Below are 18,224 nucleotides of genomic sequence, written 5' to 3'. Positions count from 1 at the left end.
GTAGGTCCATTCAAAAGTCTGACAGTAGCAGGGAAGAAGCTGTCCTTGAGCCGGTTGGTATGAGATCTCAGACTTTTGTATCTTTTTCCCGACGGAAGAAGGTGGAAGAGAGAATGTCTTGGATACTTGGAGTCCTTGAATATGCTGGCTGCTTTTCCGAGGCAGCGGGAAGTGTGGACAGAATCAATAGACGGGAGGCTGGTTTGTGTGATGGATTGGGATACATTCACAACCCTTTGTAGTTTCTTATGGTCTTGGTCAGAGCAGGAGCCATACCAAGCTGTGATACATCTGGAAAGGATGCTTTCTCTGGTGCATCTGTGAAAATAGGTGAGAGTCATAGCAGACATGCTGAGTTTTCTTAGCTTTCTGAGAAAGTAGAAGTGTTGATAGGCTTTCTTAACTATAGCGAAGGTGTAGAGGGACCAGGACAGGTTGTTGGTGAAGTGGACGCCTAGAAACCTGAAATTCTTGACCATTTCCACTTCATTCCCATTGAAGTAGACAGGGGCACGTGTGATCCATCTTTAGGAGGAACAGGTGACTTCTGGTTCCTCAGCTTTCCTCACCACTGAGTGTTCATACACTGATTGATTGAGATAGATTGTCATAGTATTATCGATTTGATTTATTATTGTCACATGTATTAGTATACAGTGAAAAGTATTGTTTCTTGCATGCTATGCAGACAAAGCATACCGTTCATAAAGAAGGAAAGGAGAGACTGCAGAATATTGTGGCACGGTATGACTACCAAGATGATTGAAGGCAAAATCGTTAATCTTTTTTGGTAGAGTAATTCCTCTGTTCCCAATAGCTCAATATGATTACACCCTTGTTGGATTACCATATCTGCTTCTGAGTAGCACACTTGTCCAGGCCTTGAAAAGGGTGTACAGGGGTGCGGTTCACTTAGAATGCACGCACTTGTTGGACCATATGGCCTGCTTCTGTTTTGTAATGATTCTATAAGCAGGCTAAAGAGATTTAAATAGAGTGCTGCAAGGTTTGAGGGGGGGTCAATAAGGAGCAAGTGTATTCCAGAGCCAGGAGTCATAGCAATCAGAAGGCAAAGCATTTCAGACCATTGGCAAAAATGTCAGCAGGATGATGAGGAGAAACCTCTTGATTCAGTGAGTTGTTATAATCTCGATTGTACTGCCGGAATACAAATCTGATAGAACTTTCCAAAGCGAAATGGATTAAGGAAGGAAAGCCTCAGGGGCATGGGGAGAGAGAGCAGTGAATAGGATTAATTACGTGTTAGAGTTGTATTCTCTGGAATTTGGGAACTTAAGGAGTGATTTGATCAAAGTTATTCAGAGGGACTAGATAGGATAGACTGAAATAAATTGTTTCTGCTGATGGAGAATCCAGGACATTGTCAACCAATTAGAATCTGACCTTTCAGAAGTGAAATTAAGTAGTAAATCTGCACACACAGGACTGTAAAAGTTTGGAACTCTTCCGTAAACAGCAATTGATGGCAGCTCAGTTGTTAATTTTAAATGTGAGCTTGAGGGTTTCTGTTATCCAAAGGGATACACGCAGTTGGGTCACATATCAGGCCCATTTCCATTGAATAGTGGGCGGGCAGGCGATTTTGTTTCTCCAGCTCTATCAATGAGCCAGCACAAACACGATGGATCGAACAGCCTCCAAGCGCTGTGAGATTCTGTGTGCCTATATAACACTAAGGGGAGGACAGGAGGTGAAGCAGCACAGCTCAGTCTGTTGACTGCACGGTGAAAGATCTGATTATTCTGATCTCTTTCCCATTTCCGTTCAGGTTTGGATGAGGCCATCAGAGGCAGAAATTTACCAAAGATGACACAGAGTGACAGCGTGCCTTGTGATGCCGTGGGTAGAAGGATCATCTATCGGGATGAATATGGGACCGTTCGCTTTGTGGGAACAGTCCCACCGGCAGCAGGTATGATTCAAATCTCACAATCCTTTCTGAGTCCGCTCATGGCCATTGAAGTAGTCCTCAGATTAAAGGAAAGGTCTGAGATACGGACTTGAATATTGGACCTACTTAAGAATGAGCAGCTACTGAGAGTTGGGACCAAGGAGAAGTTAGAAAGGGAGAGAGTTTAAGCTGATAGGAAGAATCGAGATTCAAGGAGCCTCTAAAATAATCCACAGAAGGGTCAACACAAAAATGGAACCAGAGAGAAGGAATTTAACAAGCCCCTGGGAGATGAGGAAAAAATGGATGAGAATTTAATAGGAGTTGGAAAAGATGGAACATTTTATAAGGCAGAGAAAAAGTGGGGGAGTAGAGAGGAAGAGAGGGAAAAAAGAGAAACTCCGATAAAGAAGCTGAAGTTAGATGAATATTGAATGTTAAAGTTACAAAAAGTCATTCCGTCCATAAGGTTCAGCTGCCTGGCATTTCAGCTCATCCAGCCAGCATCCAAATGTAGCTAAGTCTACCCTAGTGCCTGTGATGGAAAGCAGCACAACAGAGACATTCACAACCCTTTGTAGTTTCTTATGGTCTTAATCAGAGCAGGAGCTCTGAGGTAGAATTTCAACTGGCAAAACCTTGAGGGTAATGTTGAACTTCACTGCTGGAGTTAATGAGGAACCATTTACCCATTCATTCTGAAATCTGTCCAGTTTTCATCTGACTGCAATTAAAAGAATAAAAAGCCGGTGAGATCAGATTGGCAGGCATTCCAGATTGAGCCCTTACATATCAACCACAAAATCACTGGAATATGCAATGAGCCGGTACATAATTATTCATTGCACGTTTTGGATTGCCTTTGCGAGCTAAAGGCAGCACACTGGGGCAGATGGACACAGCAAGTACTGATGGCAATGTGGAACAAGGTATTCGTAATAAAGCCCCTCATTGCTGAAGTGCACTTATACACAGGAGAGCAGAAAGGAGACCTAAATTGGGGTTAAAGGAGAGGAAATTCATCTTGTGGAAAAAGAGTTAGATCTTGAAAAAAGGGGGAAATACCAACTGTACTTATCAAGATTAGTGTCTGTCTTGTTGAAGTTGTACAAGACCTTGGTAAGGCCACACTTGGAATACTGTGTACAGTTCTGGTCACCCTATTATAGAAAAGATATTATTGAACTAGAAAAAGTGCAAAAAAGATTTACTGGAATGCTACTAGAAGTTGATGGTTTGAGTTATAAGGAAAGGCTGGATAGACTAGGAGGCTTAGGGGTGATCTTATAGAGATCTATAAAATAATGAGGGGTATAGATCAGCTAGATAGTCAACATCTTTTCCCAAAGGTAGGGGACTCTAAAACTAGAGGGCATAGGTTTGAGGTGAGGGGGAGAGATACAAAAGGGTCCAGAGGGACAATTTTTTCACACAGAGGGTGGTGAGTATCTGGAACAAGTTGTTAAAGGTAGTAGTAAAGGCGGGTACAATTTTGTCTTTTAAGAAGCATTTAGACAGTTACATGGGTAAGATGGGTTTAGAGGGATATGAGCCAAATGCGGGCAATTGTTACTAACTTGGTGGTTAAAAAAAGAGTGGCATGGACAAGTTGGGCCAAAGGGCTTGTTTCCATGCTGTAAACCTCTGTGATTGTTGAAGTAGTTTTGTAACAGCTCACAGTTTGAAGTGATGTGATAAGTAAGCTTTAGAATATATAAGTAACAAGATTTGATAAGCATTGTAAAGGGGGAAATAAATACAGCCAATAAAAATACATCATTTGTTTTGAAGGAATCTGGCTGGGAGTGGAATGGGACAATCCTGAACGAGGGAAGCACAATGGGACACATGAGGGCGTGCAGTATTTCCAGTGCCGGTAAGTGAATCTCTCTGCAGAATTTTCTTCAGTTATGTGAACCGTAACCATTTAAAATGCATCTCTTTGTGTCTGCAATCGTTCTGTCCCTGTGCTTCAACACTGAGAGAGTGGGAAGGTGCCTGGAAAGCAGACCACTGCCAATCCTGTTCTTTTCTTTGGTTCCGAAACATCCTGTTCTTGTCTCCTCACGCTCTGTCCTGGATACCCCGACTGGGTGTTTGGGAACTGGAACGCTCTGGAGAGAAGGCTCCTTAGAGGATACCTCAGCCCCGTCTGCGCTTACACACCTCCCTGCAAGTAGCACTTGCACACACCTGGACAACAGGTCCTCCCGTACATTCTCATCTGCAGAATAAGAACATAAGAAATAGGAGCAGGAGTAGGCCATCTAGCCCTTCGAGCCTGCCCCGCCATTCAATAAGATCATGGCTGATCTGTCGTGGCTCAGTTCCACTTTCCCGCCCTCTCCCCATAACCCTTAATCCCCTCTCTTATCAAGAACCCATCAACCCGCTTCTTAAAAATATTTAGCGAGGCAGCCTCCACCACTTCAACGGGCAGAGAATTCCAGAGATTCACCACCCTTTGAGTGAAGAAGTTCCTCCTCAACTCCGTTCTAAACCGCCTCCCCTTTATCTTGAGGCTGTGCCCCCTAGTCCTACTGTCTTTTTTGAGCGGGAAGAGTCTCTCCACCTCTATCCTATCCATCCCATTCATCATCTTATACGTCTCAATGAGATCTCCCCTCATTCTTCTAAACTCTAACGAGTACAAGCCCAGTTTATTCAGCCTCTCCTCATAGCTCAATCCCCTCAACTCCGGTATCAGCCTAGTAAACCTCCTCTGCACTCCCTCCAGGGCTAAAATATCCTTGCGCAGGTGCGGCGCCCAAAACTGCACACAGTACTCCAGCTGCGGCCTCACCAATGCCCTATACAGCTGCAGCAAGACCTCCCTACTTTTATATTCAATCCCCCTCGCTATGAAGGCCAGCATCCCATTAGCCTTCCTGACCACCTGCTGCACCTGCAAGCTGGGTTTTTGCGACTCATGCACAAGGACCCCGAGGTCCCTCTGCACCGTCGCCTGCTGCAGTTTTTCGCCACGTAAGTAATAGTCCTTCCTACCAAAATGGACCACCTCACACTTGCCAACATTAAATTCCATTTGCCATTTCCTGGCCCATTCGCCCAGCCTATCTAGATCCTTCTGCAGACTCTCCACACCCTCCGCACAATTTGCCTTTCCCCCAATCTTGGTGTCATCAGCAAATTTCGACACCCTGCACTCGGTTCCCTCCTCCAGATCATCTATATAAATGGTAAATAGCTGAGGCCCCAGCAGCCACGTCCCACAGAGGGAGAGAGGAGGAGTTTGGAGCAGTAACGTTATTCACTGACACTACTGAGTCAGTGATATATTCCTGATGGGCAAGTAGTTTAGACGTCGTATATTTGATTTAAATATGCATATAAAATGAATACCAAACACTTGCACTAATTGTTTTAGAGAAATAGATAAATGTAAAAAGACATTGCAGTCAGGCATTGGGGCAGCACAGTGGTTAGCACTGCTGCCTCACAGCACCAGGGACCCGGGTGCGATTCCCGGCTTGGGTTCACTGTCTGGGTGCATGTTCTCCCCATGTCTGCATGGTTTCCTCTGGGTACTCCGGTTCCCTCCCACAGTCCAAAGATGTGCAGTTTAAGTGGATTGACCATGCTAAATTGCTCCTTAGTGTCAGGGGGACTAGCTAGTGTGTAAATGCATGGGATTATGATATAGTGGGTGGGATTGTCATCAGTGCTGACTCGATGGGCCGAATGGCTTCCTTCTGCACTGTAGAATTCTATGATTCTATGTATTCCTGATGGGCAAGCAGTTTATAGGTGCCATATATTGATTTATATGTATATAAAAGGAATACCAAAGACTTCCACTACTTGTTTCAGGGAAATACCATAACCACCATATCACCATTCCTGTTATCATTTGATTTGATTTATTATTGTCACATATTTTAGTATACAGTGAAAAGTTATTGTTTCTTGCGCTATACAGACAAAACATACTGTTCATTGAGAAGGAAAGGAGATGGTGCAGAATGTAGTGTTACAGTCGTAGCTAGGGTGTAGAGAAAGATCAATTTGGTGTGAAGGTGGTCCATTCAAAAGTCTGACAAAAGCAGGGAAGAAGCTGTTCTTGAGTCGGTTGGTATGTGACCTCAGACTTTTGTATCTTTTTCCTGATGGAGGAAGCTGGAAGAGAGAATGTCTGGGGGGGGGGTGGTGTCCTTTATTACGTTGGCTGTTTTGGCGAGGCAACGGAAAGTGTAGACAGAGTCAATGGATGGGAGACTGGTTTGGATGATGGAATGGGCTACGTTCACAACCCTTTGTAGTTTCTTGTGGTCTTGGGCAGAGCAGGAGCCATACCAAGCTGTGATACATCCGGAAAGAGTGCTTTCTATGGTGCATCTGTAAAAGTTGGTGAGAGTCGTAGCTGACATGCCAAATTTCCTTAGCCTTCTGAGAAAGTTGAGGCATTGGCGGACTATCTTAACTAAGAAAGCTCATCACAAAAGATAGTGATCTTTTTCCGTATTCATGTAAAAATAAAGGCCCCCTCCTCTCCTATATAATCTTGAGGTATATCAGCTGGCCTGCCAACCTGTTTTGATGCCAGAGACCAATTGCTCCAGACACTGACTGCTTTTCTTCACCATTTTGGTGGTGAAATTGCTGGCAATAGAAGTGAGTACATGACGCTAATTTGGAAGGAATGCAATGGTTCTAAATACCTACACCTCTTTGTGTCAGTCACCCCACAGGTGGTTCATTCATTCGCCCTCAGAAGGCAAACTTTGGAGTAGATTTCCTGTCGGCAGTGAGGGACCGCTACGGGCAGGAGGGCAATCAGGGAATACAGGACTGCCGGGGCAATCCCCTTCGCTGGGGCAAGAAACCTATTGAATTTTTGGGAAGTCAAGACGTTAAACAAAGGTAATCACAGACTGGCACGTACAGAAAGAGATCACGTGGCTAATCTTGTCCATTCTGTCTCTTTGAAACATCTGCTCAACTAGGCATAGTCCCCCTGTTTATCAAAATGTAACATGTATCATATACACAGAAAGGGAGAGGGGTGACACGGAGGCACGGTGATTAGTGCTGCTGCTTCACAACGCCAGGGACCCACAACTCACAAGATACAACACACAGATCCAATGTAATCCTTTACACTTCCCTGTATTGTTTGGGAATTTGAGATTTGAACAAAGAAAGGGTCTCAGCTTGGGTCACTTTCTGTGTGTAGTCTGCATGTTCTCCCCATGTCTGTGTGGGTTTTCTCTGGATGCTCCGGTTTCCTCCCACCTGATTAGATGCATTGGCCATGCTAAATTCTTCCTCAGTGTTACCCGAACAGGCGCCGGAGAGTAGCGACGGGGGGATTTTCATTGTAACTTCATTGCAGTGTTAATGTAAGCCTACTTGTGACACCAATAAGTAAATTTAAAAACTTTAAATTAAAAAAATTGATAGTTACCTGTTTTGTCTTATCGTTATCTTTCCTTTCATGTTCATTTATATTCTTTGTTTCGTCCTATATTACCCAGCCATGGAGTCGAGGTATTTTTCTTTCATTATCTTTGTACACCAGAGTTGAGAACTCTGAATAAAGATTTCCTAAAGGTTTTATCACATGACCTCCCAGCGCCAACCACACCCTTTCCTCCCTCCCAGTGAAATGGCTTTTGTTATCTATCTCTGAGTATTTTTATAATTAATGAACAGGTATCTTTTTAAAAATAAACATGATTTTTCCACACAACAATGTCTAGGAAATTCAATCCTCGGAGACTCCAGCAACCCTGGAGGGTTGGCAACCCTGTTTTACACTCGACCCTTTTTGATAGTTGGTGTGTGTTTTGTGTTCTGTTTTGTTTATAACATTTATTTTATTACTTATTTACTAGTGTCACAAGTAGGCTTACATTAACACTGCAATGAAGTTACTGTGAAAATCCCCACCACACTCTGAGGGAGAATTTATCACGGCCAATGCACCTAACCAGCATGTCTTTCAGACTGGGAGGAAACCATAGCACCCGAGGAAACAGGGAGAATGTGAAAACTCCATACCGTGACCCAAGCCCAGAATCTAACGCGGGTTCCCGGTGCTGTAAGGCAGCAGTGCTAACCATTGTGCCACCAATTAAGTAAAGAAAAATGTTGAAGTGGATCTGAAAGAGAGGACAGCCCACACAAGCATCTGAAAGACAGCATATCTGATAGTATAGTGTTTCCACAACTCTCAAGATACAACACACAGGTCCACTGTTATTGTTTACACTTCCTTTTATTGTAAGAAGTCTCACAAAAACCAGGTTAAAGTTCAGTAGGTTTATTTGGAATCATGAGCTTTCGGAGCGCTGCTCCTTCCTCAGGTGAGTCACTCAAGTACTGATCCAAGAATTTATCAAAATACTCATCCAGATATTGTTTAGAGGATGTGAGGCAACCTGTCTCCACCAACCTCCCAGGCAGCGCACTCCAGACTAGCACCACCCTCTGGGTAAAACTGTTTTTCCTCACATCTCCCCTAAACTTCCTGCATCTCACTTTGAACCAATGTCCCCTCATAACTGACCCCTCAACTAAGGGGGACAGCTGCTCCTTATCCACTCTGTCCATAATCTTGTTCACCTCGATCAGGTCATCCCTCAGTCTTCTCTGCGCCAGAGAAAACCACCCAAGCCTCTCCAATCTCTCGTCATAATTTAAACGTTCCATTCCGCGCAGCATCCTGGTGAATCTCCTCTGCACCCCCTCCAGAGCAATCTCATCCTTCTGATAATGAGCCGACCAGAACTGCACCCAGAGCTCCAGCTGTGGCCCCAACAAAGTTCTCTACAACTCCAACATGACTTCCCTGCTTTTATAATCCATGCCTCGACTGATAAAGACAGGGGTCTTGTATCCTTTTTTACCATGCTACCAGCCTGCCCTTCCGCTTTCAGAGATCTGTGGAGAAAGTTTATTTATTAGTCGCAAATAAGGTTTACTTTAACATTGCAATGAAGTTGCTATGAACGTTCCCTAGTCACCACACTCCAGCACCTGTTCGGATTAATGCACCTAACCAGCACGTCTTTCAGACTGTGGGAGGAAACCCATGCAGACATGGGGAAAACGTGCAAACTCCACACTGACAGTGACCCAAGCAGGGAATTGAACCCGGATCCCTGGTGCTGTAAGGCAGCAGTGCTAACCACCGTGCCACCCCGTCAAACCCCTTCACTTCCTTCACATGTGCATTAGTGAAGTTATACTTCAGAATCATATCACACACACACCGAATGTGACTTGTTTCTGTCCATGCCAGGAAACAAGGGGATGAGGAATGTGATCATTCATTTTTTGAACCTTTAGATTGTGCTTCGTGTTTCGCTCTTTCTCGTGCACTTAAATGTCACTTAACTGAAAACTGATGATTTTTAACACGCGTTACTCTGTTATAATAGGAGGCAGCTGTAACCATGCCTTACTGTCTGTGTCTGTCTGTCTCCTATACAGGCAGCTGTAACCGTGCCTTATTGTCTGTGTCTGTTTGTCTCCTGTACAGGCAGCTGTAACCATGCCTTACTGTCTGTGTCTGTTTGTCTCCTATACAGGTGGTTTGATGCGTTGTTGGTTGTTTCAGTCAGTGCGTGTCAAGTGAGTCACGCCAACGAGGAGGATGAGATCTCCAACGTCTGCCCCAGTATCCTTCCAGTATTAATTTAGCTGCACTGGTTAAAAAGAGCACCAGTGTCTGTTAGAACAATGAAGTATGCTTTTTTTAAGTAAAACCCCTAATATATTTCTGAGCCGTTGTAAAGTCCCCAACCCTTGTGGACATAAAAGATTGGCAGATAGGCACGGGAAACAGGCCCTTTGGCCCAACGAGCCCGCACCGCCATTTTAACATTGTGAGTGCCCTCCTGTACCCATGACCTTTGTCTACGCCTATTGGGGAAGATTGAGGGAAGACTAATTTAGGGACAATTTGTTACACCAATCAGCCTAAGAGCACGTCTTTGGGATATGGGAGGAAACCGGAGAAAACCCACGCAATCACGGGGAGAATGTGCAAACTCCCACAGACACTGGCCCAAATCCATGTATCTGCACAGCAAACAGTGATGGTCACTGAGCTATCAAGTTGCCCGTCAGATGGTCCAGTTTAAGCGTACACTAACGACGTGAAGCATTAGGCAACTTTCGAGGCAAAGACCATCTAGGTGCCTCTGCCCATATTATGAAGCACAGTGAGAAGTCTCACAACACCAGGTTAAAGTCCAACAGGTTTATTTGCTATCATGACTTTTGGAGCACTGCTCCTTCATCAGGTCAGGATAAAGGAGCAGCGCTGTGAAAGCTCGTGCTTGGTCTGAATCTTATATGAAGTCTTAGAGTGGGCTAGAATGACCCTGGCAGATAACTGAGGTGAAGCTTTGGCCACACTCATCACAGTGTGAAATTCTGCAGTTTGTGTTGCTGGTGGGCTTTCCTCCAAGGTGATGCCTGGGTTACACAGGGAAGCATCGGCAGCAATAGAACATTCTTCGGAGAATCTCTCTTTATTCGGACTCCGTGATCATGGCTATTTTCCATATGGTCTCAAGTCAATCTCATTGTCTGTATCAGTTTTAAAAACTTTTGTTCAAGGAACGTGAGCGTTGCTGGCTGGGCCAGCATTTATTGCCCGCCCCTGAGGGCATTTAAGAGTCATTGCTGTGGATCTGGATTCACATGTAGGCCAGACCAGTTAAAGATGACAGATTTCCTTCCCTGAAGAACATTAATGAACCAGATGGGTTTTTACGACAATTGACAATGGTTTCACGGTTGTCATTAGACTTTTAATTCCAGATTATTTTTTAATTGAATTCAAATTCACCAAGTGTCGTGGTGGGATTCGAATCTGGGTCCCCAGAGGATTAACCTGGGTCTCTGGATTGCTACTTGTCTAGTGACTATACCACAACGTCACTGTCTCCCTGCAACTTGAGTGGGATGTACTGCCATCTGTGGTTGGGAGGAGAGCCAGAACTTCACTTACACTGTATGGAAATCACTGTGGAAAGATCCATAAAACATTATTCCAAGCTGACTTAAAGAACCCAGTTCATCATCAGACAACAACTACTTGCATTTATAAATAAATTAATATAGTAACATGTCCCAAAGCGGCACTCCATAGCAGCATTGCAGGCAAAATTTGACACAGTATTAGGACTGATGATCAAAAGCTTGATCCAAGAGGTAGATTTCAAGGAATGTCTTAAAGAAGGAAAAGGAGCTAGAAAGACACAGTGATTAAAGGAGGGAATTCAGGAACTTTAAGCCTCTGCAGTTGACTTTACACTTGGTTTCTGATCAGGCTTGCTTTGTGGTTAAACTCTTACAGGTTTGCTAGAAGGTGGAAAGTTAGGTGCCTCACTTGGCCAATGTGAGACTTCTTCATATTAAACACAACCAATGGCCAGAGCTCTACCCCAAACAATCATCAGTAACTGCATCCAAACACAGATTGTATCAGAATCCCGGGCACTGAGTGGTTTACGGCCAAGCTGGCAGTGGGATCAACAGCCTGTTTAGCGAAGCCCTGCATCAGGAAATCCTGTCCTAACAGGAGGCTGACAGGGAGACTGTCTGGGATAGATGGGAAGAATGCAGATAGCTGTTTACAGGGATATACCACTTTAACCAGCAGGTGGAGCAATTGGAGTACATCATGAATATGATGCCTGCCCTTGTTCAAATACTACTGCAGCAGAACGACTGATAGCCTGACTGAGAGCAGCTACCCTGCAATATTCTGGGGAGGCAGTGGCCTAGTGGTATTATCACCGGACTGTTAATCCGGAAAGTCTGGGGACCCGGGTATCTGGAACTTAGAATCTACTGGGCGGTACAGTGGTTAGCACTGCTGCCTCACAGCGCCAGGGACCCAGGTTCGATTCCCGGCTTCGGTCACTGTCTGTGTAGAGTCTGCACGTTCTCCCCATGTCTATGTGAGTTTCCTCCTGTGTCTGTGTGGGTTTCCTCCCTCAGACCAAAGATGTGTGGGTTAGGTGGATTGGCTATGCTAAATTGACCCTTAGTGTCAGGGGGATTAGCAAGGTAAATACGTGGGGCTACGAGGATAGGTGCTGGGATTGTGGTTGGTGCAGACTTGATGGGCCAAACTGCCACCTGTATACTGTAGAGATTCAGTGATTCTATACTGATGACCAAGAAACCATTGTCGATTATCAGAAAAACCCATCTGGTTCACTAATGTCCTTTAGGGAAGGAAATCTGCCATCCTTACCTGGTCTAGCCTACATGTGACTCCAGAGCTGCAGCAGTGTGGTTGATTCTGACTGCCCTCGGACAAATAGGGATGGGGCAATAAATGCTGGCCAGCCAGTGGCACCCATGTCCCATGAATGAATTAAAGTAAAATATTGCTTGTCTGGCCTGGTCCACAGGACCATCTGGGACCTTGCTTCCAACAGCTTTGATAAGTTTAAAGACCATCTTGCAGTTGTGAAGCTGGGCTGTCTTTTCAGTTCCTGTGTTGACGGGGTATCGATGGGCTACTGTGTTTCCCTACATTACAGCAAGTGACTGCACTCACTTCATTGGTTGTAGTTTAGAATGTCCTGAGGTTGTAAAAGATGCTAAAAATATAAATTGTTTCCTTCATTTCCCTTCAGCACACTGCATATCTATTTTAAAGAGATTAATGCATCTATTCATTATTATACAACGCTTTGCAGCTTAGCATGTTGTTATTGCAGGATAGGGGAATCATACCTTGATATAAGGTATTGGGTAACTTGTAGATAAGGCAGGTTTGTCAAATCTATTCCTTCACCATTTTCTTTCAGACATTATAGAGCTGGATTTGGCCAAGAACTTGATTAATTCCTGGGATAAGGTAGCACAAATTACTCGGCAATTAAGAAAACTCGAACATCTTGATCTGAGGTACGCAATCTGTGTAAGGTACTGAGGGGCTGGTAATGCTGTCAGAATCTGTTGGTATCACACCCATTTTATTTATGGTGAAGAGGGAGAGTAGAATCAAAACAAATTTAAAGTTTTAAAGTTTCAGTTTATTCATTTATTAGTCAAAAGTAGGCTTACATTAGCACTGCAGTGAAGTTAGTGTGAAAATCCCCTGGTTGCCATACTCTGGTACCTGTTTGGGTACATGGAGATAGAATTTAGCATGGCCAACGCACCTAACCAGCACGTTTTTTGGACTGTGGGAGGAAACCGGAGCACCCGGAGGAAACCCACACAGACATGGTGAGAACATGCAGACTCCGCACAGATATTGACCCAAGCTGGGAATCAAACCCAGATCCGTGGCTCTGTGAGGTAGCAGTGCTAACCACTGTGCCATCGTGATGCTCCCAAAGCAATGGGTGCAAGAAAATAATTAATTACTTGATTTGAAGTGAAATTTATTTAACTTGACCATTGAGGAAGAAAGATGTGCTGGTTAGGCAGATTGGCTGTGCTAAGTTACTCTTCGTGTCAGGGGAATTAGCAGAGTAAATGCAAGGGGTTATGGGGATAGGGCCTGGATGGGATTGTGGTCGCAGGCTCGATGGACCGCACTGTGTGATCCTACGATAACTTTAAAATTAGAGTTAGACTAACTAGTGTTGATGTCAAGAAACACTTTCTCAGACAAAGGATGGTGGAAATTTGGTGCTGTCTCTCCCAGACAGCTCCTGGGGCTGAGGGCAATTGAAAATCTCAATACCGAGATAGATGGGCTTTTGTAAGGCAAGGGTTATGGAGCCCAGGAAGGTAAATAAGATACACACCAGTGCTAATCTAATTAAATATGGAATAGGCTTAAGGGGCTGAAATGCCTTCTGCTATTTCTGTTATTTTTAATTCAGTGCACTTTATGAAATGCTGCACAAACATTTATCAGTCATCAGTGTGAGATAGCTGAACCTTTTCAGGGTGATTAACATGTTCCGGAGTGCTTCTATCCAGCCGGAAGATGGACATTCTCTTCCCCAACCTGACAGCAACATGGAGTCATCACTTCTATTTGATAAGAGTACCTTCTTTTTTTGTTTTTGAAGCTAATACATTGTAATGTGCACATTGAAATATATTTTATGAGGCAATTTTTTGATTGCAGCTCCAAATATATTTTTTATTTAGTGAGGCATATATCTCATGAAGCATCAGCTGAGCATATTTGGTCATTGGAAGACTGCAGGATTGGTTCCCGCTCCCAGAGTCCTGAGTTTATAATCCATGCTGACACTCCCTGTGCAGTACAGAGGGAGTGCGACAGTATCAGAAGCGTTTTGGATGAAAATTTAAACCGAGATCCCCGTCAGCCCCCTCAGGGGGACATTAAAGGTCCCACAGCCACTATTCAAAGAATCACAAGCCCAATGTCCTGGCTAACAACCCCACAACCAATAGCATGGAAGTAAATGATCTTAAACCCCCAGGGCACTTGGTTCATTTATTCATGATCAAAATAAAGTCATATCAATGCCATTTCAGAGTTCTGCTGATTTCTTTGACGTGACACTAGTGCAGTTACACTACGGCTGCAGTCTCAGCCTTCTGTCAGATTCATAACTGATTTTGAATTAGCTAATGCGCCACATATATCATTACAAAACTTTTCTCCCCAGACTAAAAGTCTTTTGGCAAAGGGGAGAGTACGTCTGTTTCTCTGGGTAACGTCTGCAACACCGTGACCAGGAGTAGTACATGTCTTTGTGGTCTGAGACCTCAGTGACAGATTAATACTATAGTGATTCAGTCTGCCCTGTGTCTTTTAAAATTATCCTCAGTCCTTGGCTGTTTCTTTGTACTTGGTGGTTGATTTTGAATGTTGGGGTTCCTGCCTTTGGTCTACTCTTCTTTCAACCCTTGTGTGCTCACTACCAGCTTCTCACCAACCCCCTCTGAGAATTATACAGCTCAGAAGTGCCTATGACTTCTTGTTGTTTATTGTTAATTACCTGTTGGGTGCATTCATTCGTTTGAAAAGACAAGAGCACAGCACTGGTATGAGTTTTTTTTTATTGAAAAGAACTTAAAGAATTAACATGACAGAAGCAAAGAAAAAGATCTTGGAGACTGGCTTCTCAGCCAGGCCCTCTACAAAACAAAACATGTACTAAAATTAGTGGAATCTAAGAACTGAACTGAACTGAACACACACTCTAAAATCAAAATATATTTCAATCCTTATCTTGTTACTAGAAGTGTTTTTCACATGTTGTCTCTGTCAAGAAAAACAATCCTTGCAGCTGCTGTTAATCTGTTGTTTGCCTGCATTGTGTACCCTGTAGGAATGCAGTCAATTTTTTAGCTAACCCATCATGCCTTCTGATCCTACATGTAGTCAAGTGAGCTACAATTGGTCAGCCTAGCAGAGTTAGTTAACCCCTACAGTCTAGCATTTGAATCTAATTGTACACAAGCAGAAATATCTTAAAATGAAGTCTTTGCATAGACTGAACCAAGTCGGACTACACACACACAGGATCTCTCAATACCTATCAGTAAAGATTGAGGTCATTTAAATTATGAAGGGATTTGACAGGGTAGACATAGAAAAGATGTTTCCACTTTTGGACATGACCAAAACCCAGCAACATAAGCCAGTTGCTACCGCCAGAAGCAGTCGAGGTTAATTAAATAGATGCATTTATGGGAAAGCTAGATACATAAGAACATAAGAGATAGGAGCAGGAGTAGGCCATCTAGCCCTTTGAGCCTGCCCCACCATTCAATAAGATCATGGCTGATCTGAAGTGGCTCAGTTCCAGTTTCCCACTTTCTCCCCATAACCCTTAATTCCCTTGCCTACCAAAAACCTATCTACCCGTGACTTAAATATATTTAGCAAGGTAGCCTAAACCACTTCAACGGGCAGAGAATTCCAGAGATTCACCACCCTTTGAGTGAAGAAGTTCCTCCTCAACTCCGTTCTAAATTGCTTCCCCCCCCCCCCCCCCATCTTGAGGCTGTGCCCTCTAGTCCTGCTGTCCTTTCTGAGCGGGAAGAACCTCTCCACCTCTACCCTATCCATCCCCCTCATTATCTTATACATCTCTATAAGATCCCCCCTTTATCCTTCTAAACTCCAACGAGTACAGACCCAGTCTATTTAGTCTCTCTTCATAGTCCAACCCCCTCATCTCCGGTATCAGCCTAGTGAACCTCCTCTGCACTCCCTCCAAGGCCAAAATATCCTTGCGCAAGTGCGGCGACCAAAACTGCACACAGTACTCCAGCTGTGGCCTCACCAGTGCCCTGTACAGTTGATACACATACAAGGAAGAAAGGTTTAGAAAGATATATTACAGATTTAGAAGGAGTATAGGCGGAATGGTGGCACAGTGGTTAGCACTGCTGCCTCTCAGGGCCGCAGGTTCGATTCCGAGCTTGGGTCACTGCCTGTGTGGAGTTCTCCCCGCGTCCATGTAGGTTTCCTCCGGGTGCTTCAGGTTCCTCCCACAGTCCAAAGATGTGCTTGTTAGGTAGATTGGCCATGCTCAATTGCTCCTTAGTGTCAGGGGGACCAGTTAGGGTAAATGTATGGGGTTATAGGTATAGGGCCTGGGTGTGATAGTGGTCGGTGCAGACTCAATGAAAGAATCCTACAGCGCAGAAGGAGGCCAATGATAAGGTGAGAGGTGGAGAGAGGATTGTGGGGAAGCCCGTTTTGACTAGTTGAGCTGTATGCCCTATGTCAGTGTGCTATACATTTTATATAAGATGCCGCCTAGAACAAGATAGCAAAACAGATTGCGATCACTCAACTCCTCAGAGGTGCAATTTCTTTGAAGGGCAATGTCTGATCTCCCACCACCTCCAAGATATGACCACTTTTGTTCATGGAATTGGACTGCAACCAGAGAATGGGGAAATACTTAATGAAGGATGCTAATCTCATATGCAGTGCAACCTCACCTTGGGTTAGTAGAAAGTACCGTCAAAGTTATAATTAGGATACTTACTTTTGTTATGTCTTGAGTATTCAAATATCCTATCAATTTGCAAGTCATATATCTGAAATACTTCCTGCACGTTTGCAGGTGTAAAGAATAGGTCTATCAATGAAAAGATGGATTAGTTTATAAAGATTGACATTTCTGTGCAACCTGATAAGTGTATCCTGGGTTTGATGAATGTTTTTGCTAGGTAAGTGATCTTATTCTCATTTGAGCTGTTAGGATTCCTAAAAGAGACTCCATGGCAACTGGTTTTCTTACCTCCTCACATGTCACTTCCTTTCTCTCTCTTTTACCAGTCAAAACAAGTTGGAGATCATTTCCAATCCAGTCTCTCTGTCTGATGCATTTGCCAACCTGAAGGCATTAGCCATTCAACACAATGGACTGACATGGGCCCAGGTAACGCAGGCGTTGTCTTTGCTCGTACAAGATGGTGTGAAGCAACATAGAATTGACTCTAATCTCTTTACAGATCTTGGAATGCGCCCCAATGTGGCCAGTGCTCGAAATGGCCCACCTGTCATCTAATGCCATTTCTGTGCTAGAAAGGTAAAGCTCATTTTTGACCCACTTTCACCATGCACCAAGATCTACGCCTTGAAAAGCCTCAGAGTGATAGCAGTGGGCCAGGGACTAGCAATCCAATACCTAAGTAGAATTGACAGGGAACTAATCAAAGCGCAAGTAATTAAAGTTTATTTATCAGTGTCACAAGTAGGCTTACGTTAACACTGCAATGAAGTTACTGTGAAAATCCCCTAGCCGCCGCACTCTGGCGCCTGTTTGGGTACACTGAGGGAGAATTTAGCATGGCCAATGCTCCTAATCTGCACATCTTTTGAACTGTGGGAGGAAACCGGAGCACCCGGAGAAAACACACGCAGAACAGGAAGAATGTGCAGATTCCACATAGACAGTGACCCAAGCTGGGAATCGAACCCGGGTCCCTAGTGCTGTGAGGTAGCTGTGTTAACCACTGTGCCACCGTACTATAATTGGACTAAATAGAGGCATGCAACTCTGATCAAGCCTGTAACTTTAGGCTAATTGGTGCTAGATTTTGGTTCTCAATTTTTTCCTGTGGATTTATCACCATGTAAATGTTAATGTTTTGCTCACTGAACCTTTGGACATTTATCAAATTTGATATTTAACTCCACAATAGAAAAATGTTATAAGTTAGTGTTAATTCTATACAAACTGATATTTGTATATTTTCTTTCTGTGTATTTTATTTCTTCCCATATATTGATTCACCAACCTGCATCTTGTTTCTAGGCCTGTTGGTGTTCTACAGTCCTTGACGTTACTGGATCTCAGCTCCAACCCGCTGGCTGATGAGAATCAACTGGTGCACATTGCTTATTTGCCAAGGTTAGCTGGTA

General features: G+C 44.0%; 1 protein-coding gene across 1 annotated transcript in view; it reads left to right on the top strand.

Moving 5' to 3' along the window:
- Positions 1–18,224, top strand: part of tbce (tubulin folding cofactor E) — a 52,826-nt gene that overhangs the window by 10,839 nt on the left and 23,763 nt on the right. Inside the window, exons 2-9 of the mRNA XM_080191883.1 lie at positions 1,790–1,933; positions 3,704–3,788; positions 6,611–6,793; positions 9,466–9,554; positions 12,712–12,811; positions 17,136–17,238; positions 17,312–17,388; positions 18,118–18,213. Of these exons, the coding sequence (XP_080048009.1) occupies positions 1,828–1,933; positions 3,704–3,788; positions 6,611–6,793; positions 9,466–9,554; positions 12,712–12,811; positions 17,136–17,238; positions 17,312–17,388; positions 18,118–18,213 (839 nt within the window). The 5' untranslated portion in view covers positions 1,790–1,827. The remainder of the gene's footprint in view (positions 1–1,789; positions 1,934–3,703; positions 3,789–6,610; positions 6,794–9,465; positions 9,555–12,711; positions 12,812–17,135; positions 17,239–17,311; positions 17,389–18,117; positions 18,214–18,224) is intronic.

The sequence above is a fragment of the Carcharhinus amblyrhynchos genome, chromosome 7 (assembly GCF_965287045.1).
Source record: "Carcharhinus amblyrhynchos chromosome 7, sCarAmb.v2.hapA, whole genome shotgun sequence".
Classification (NCBI taxonomy): domain Eukaryota; kingdom Metazoa; phylum Chordata; class Chondrichthyes; order Carcharhiniformes; family Carcharhinidae; genus Carcharhinus; species Carcharhinus amblyrhynchos.
This window is presented reverse-complemented; position numbering and strand designations above follow the sequence as displayed.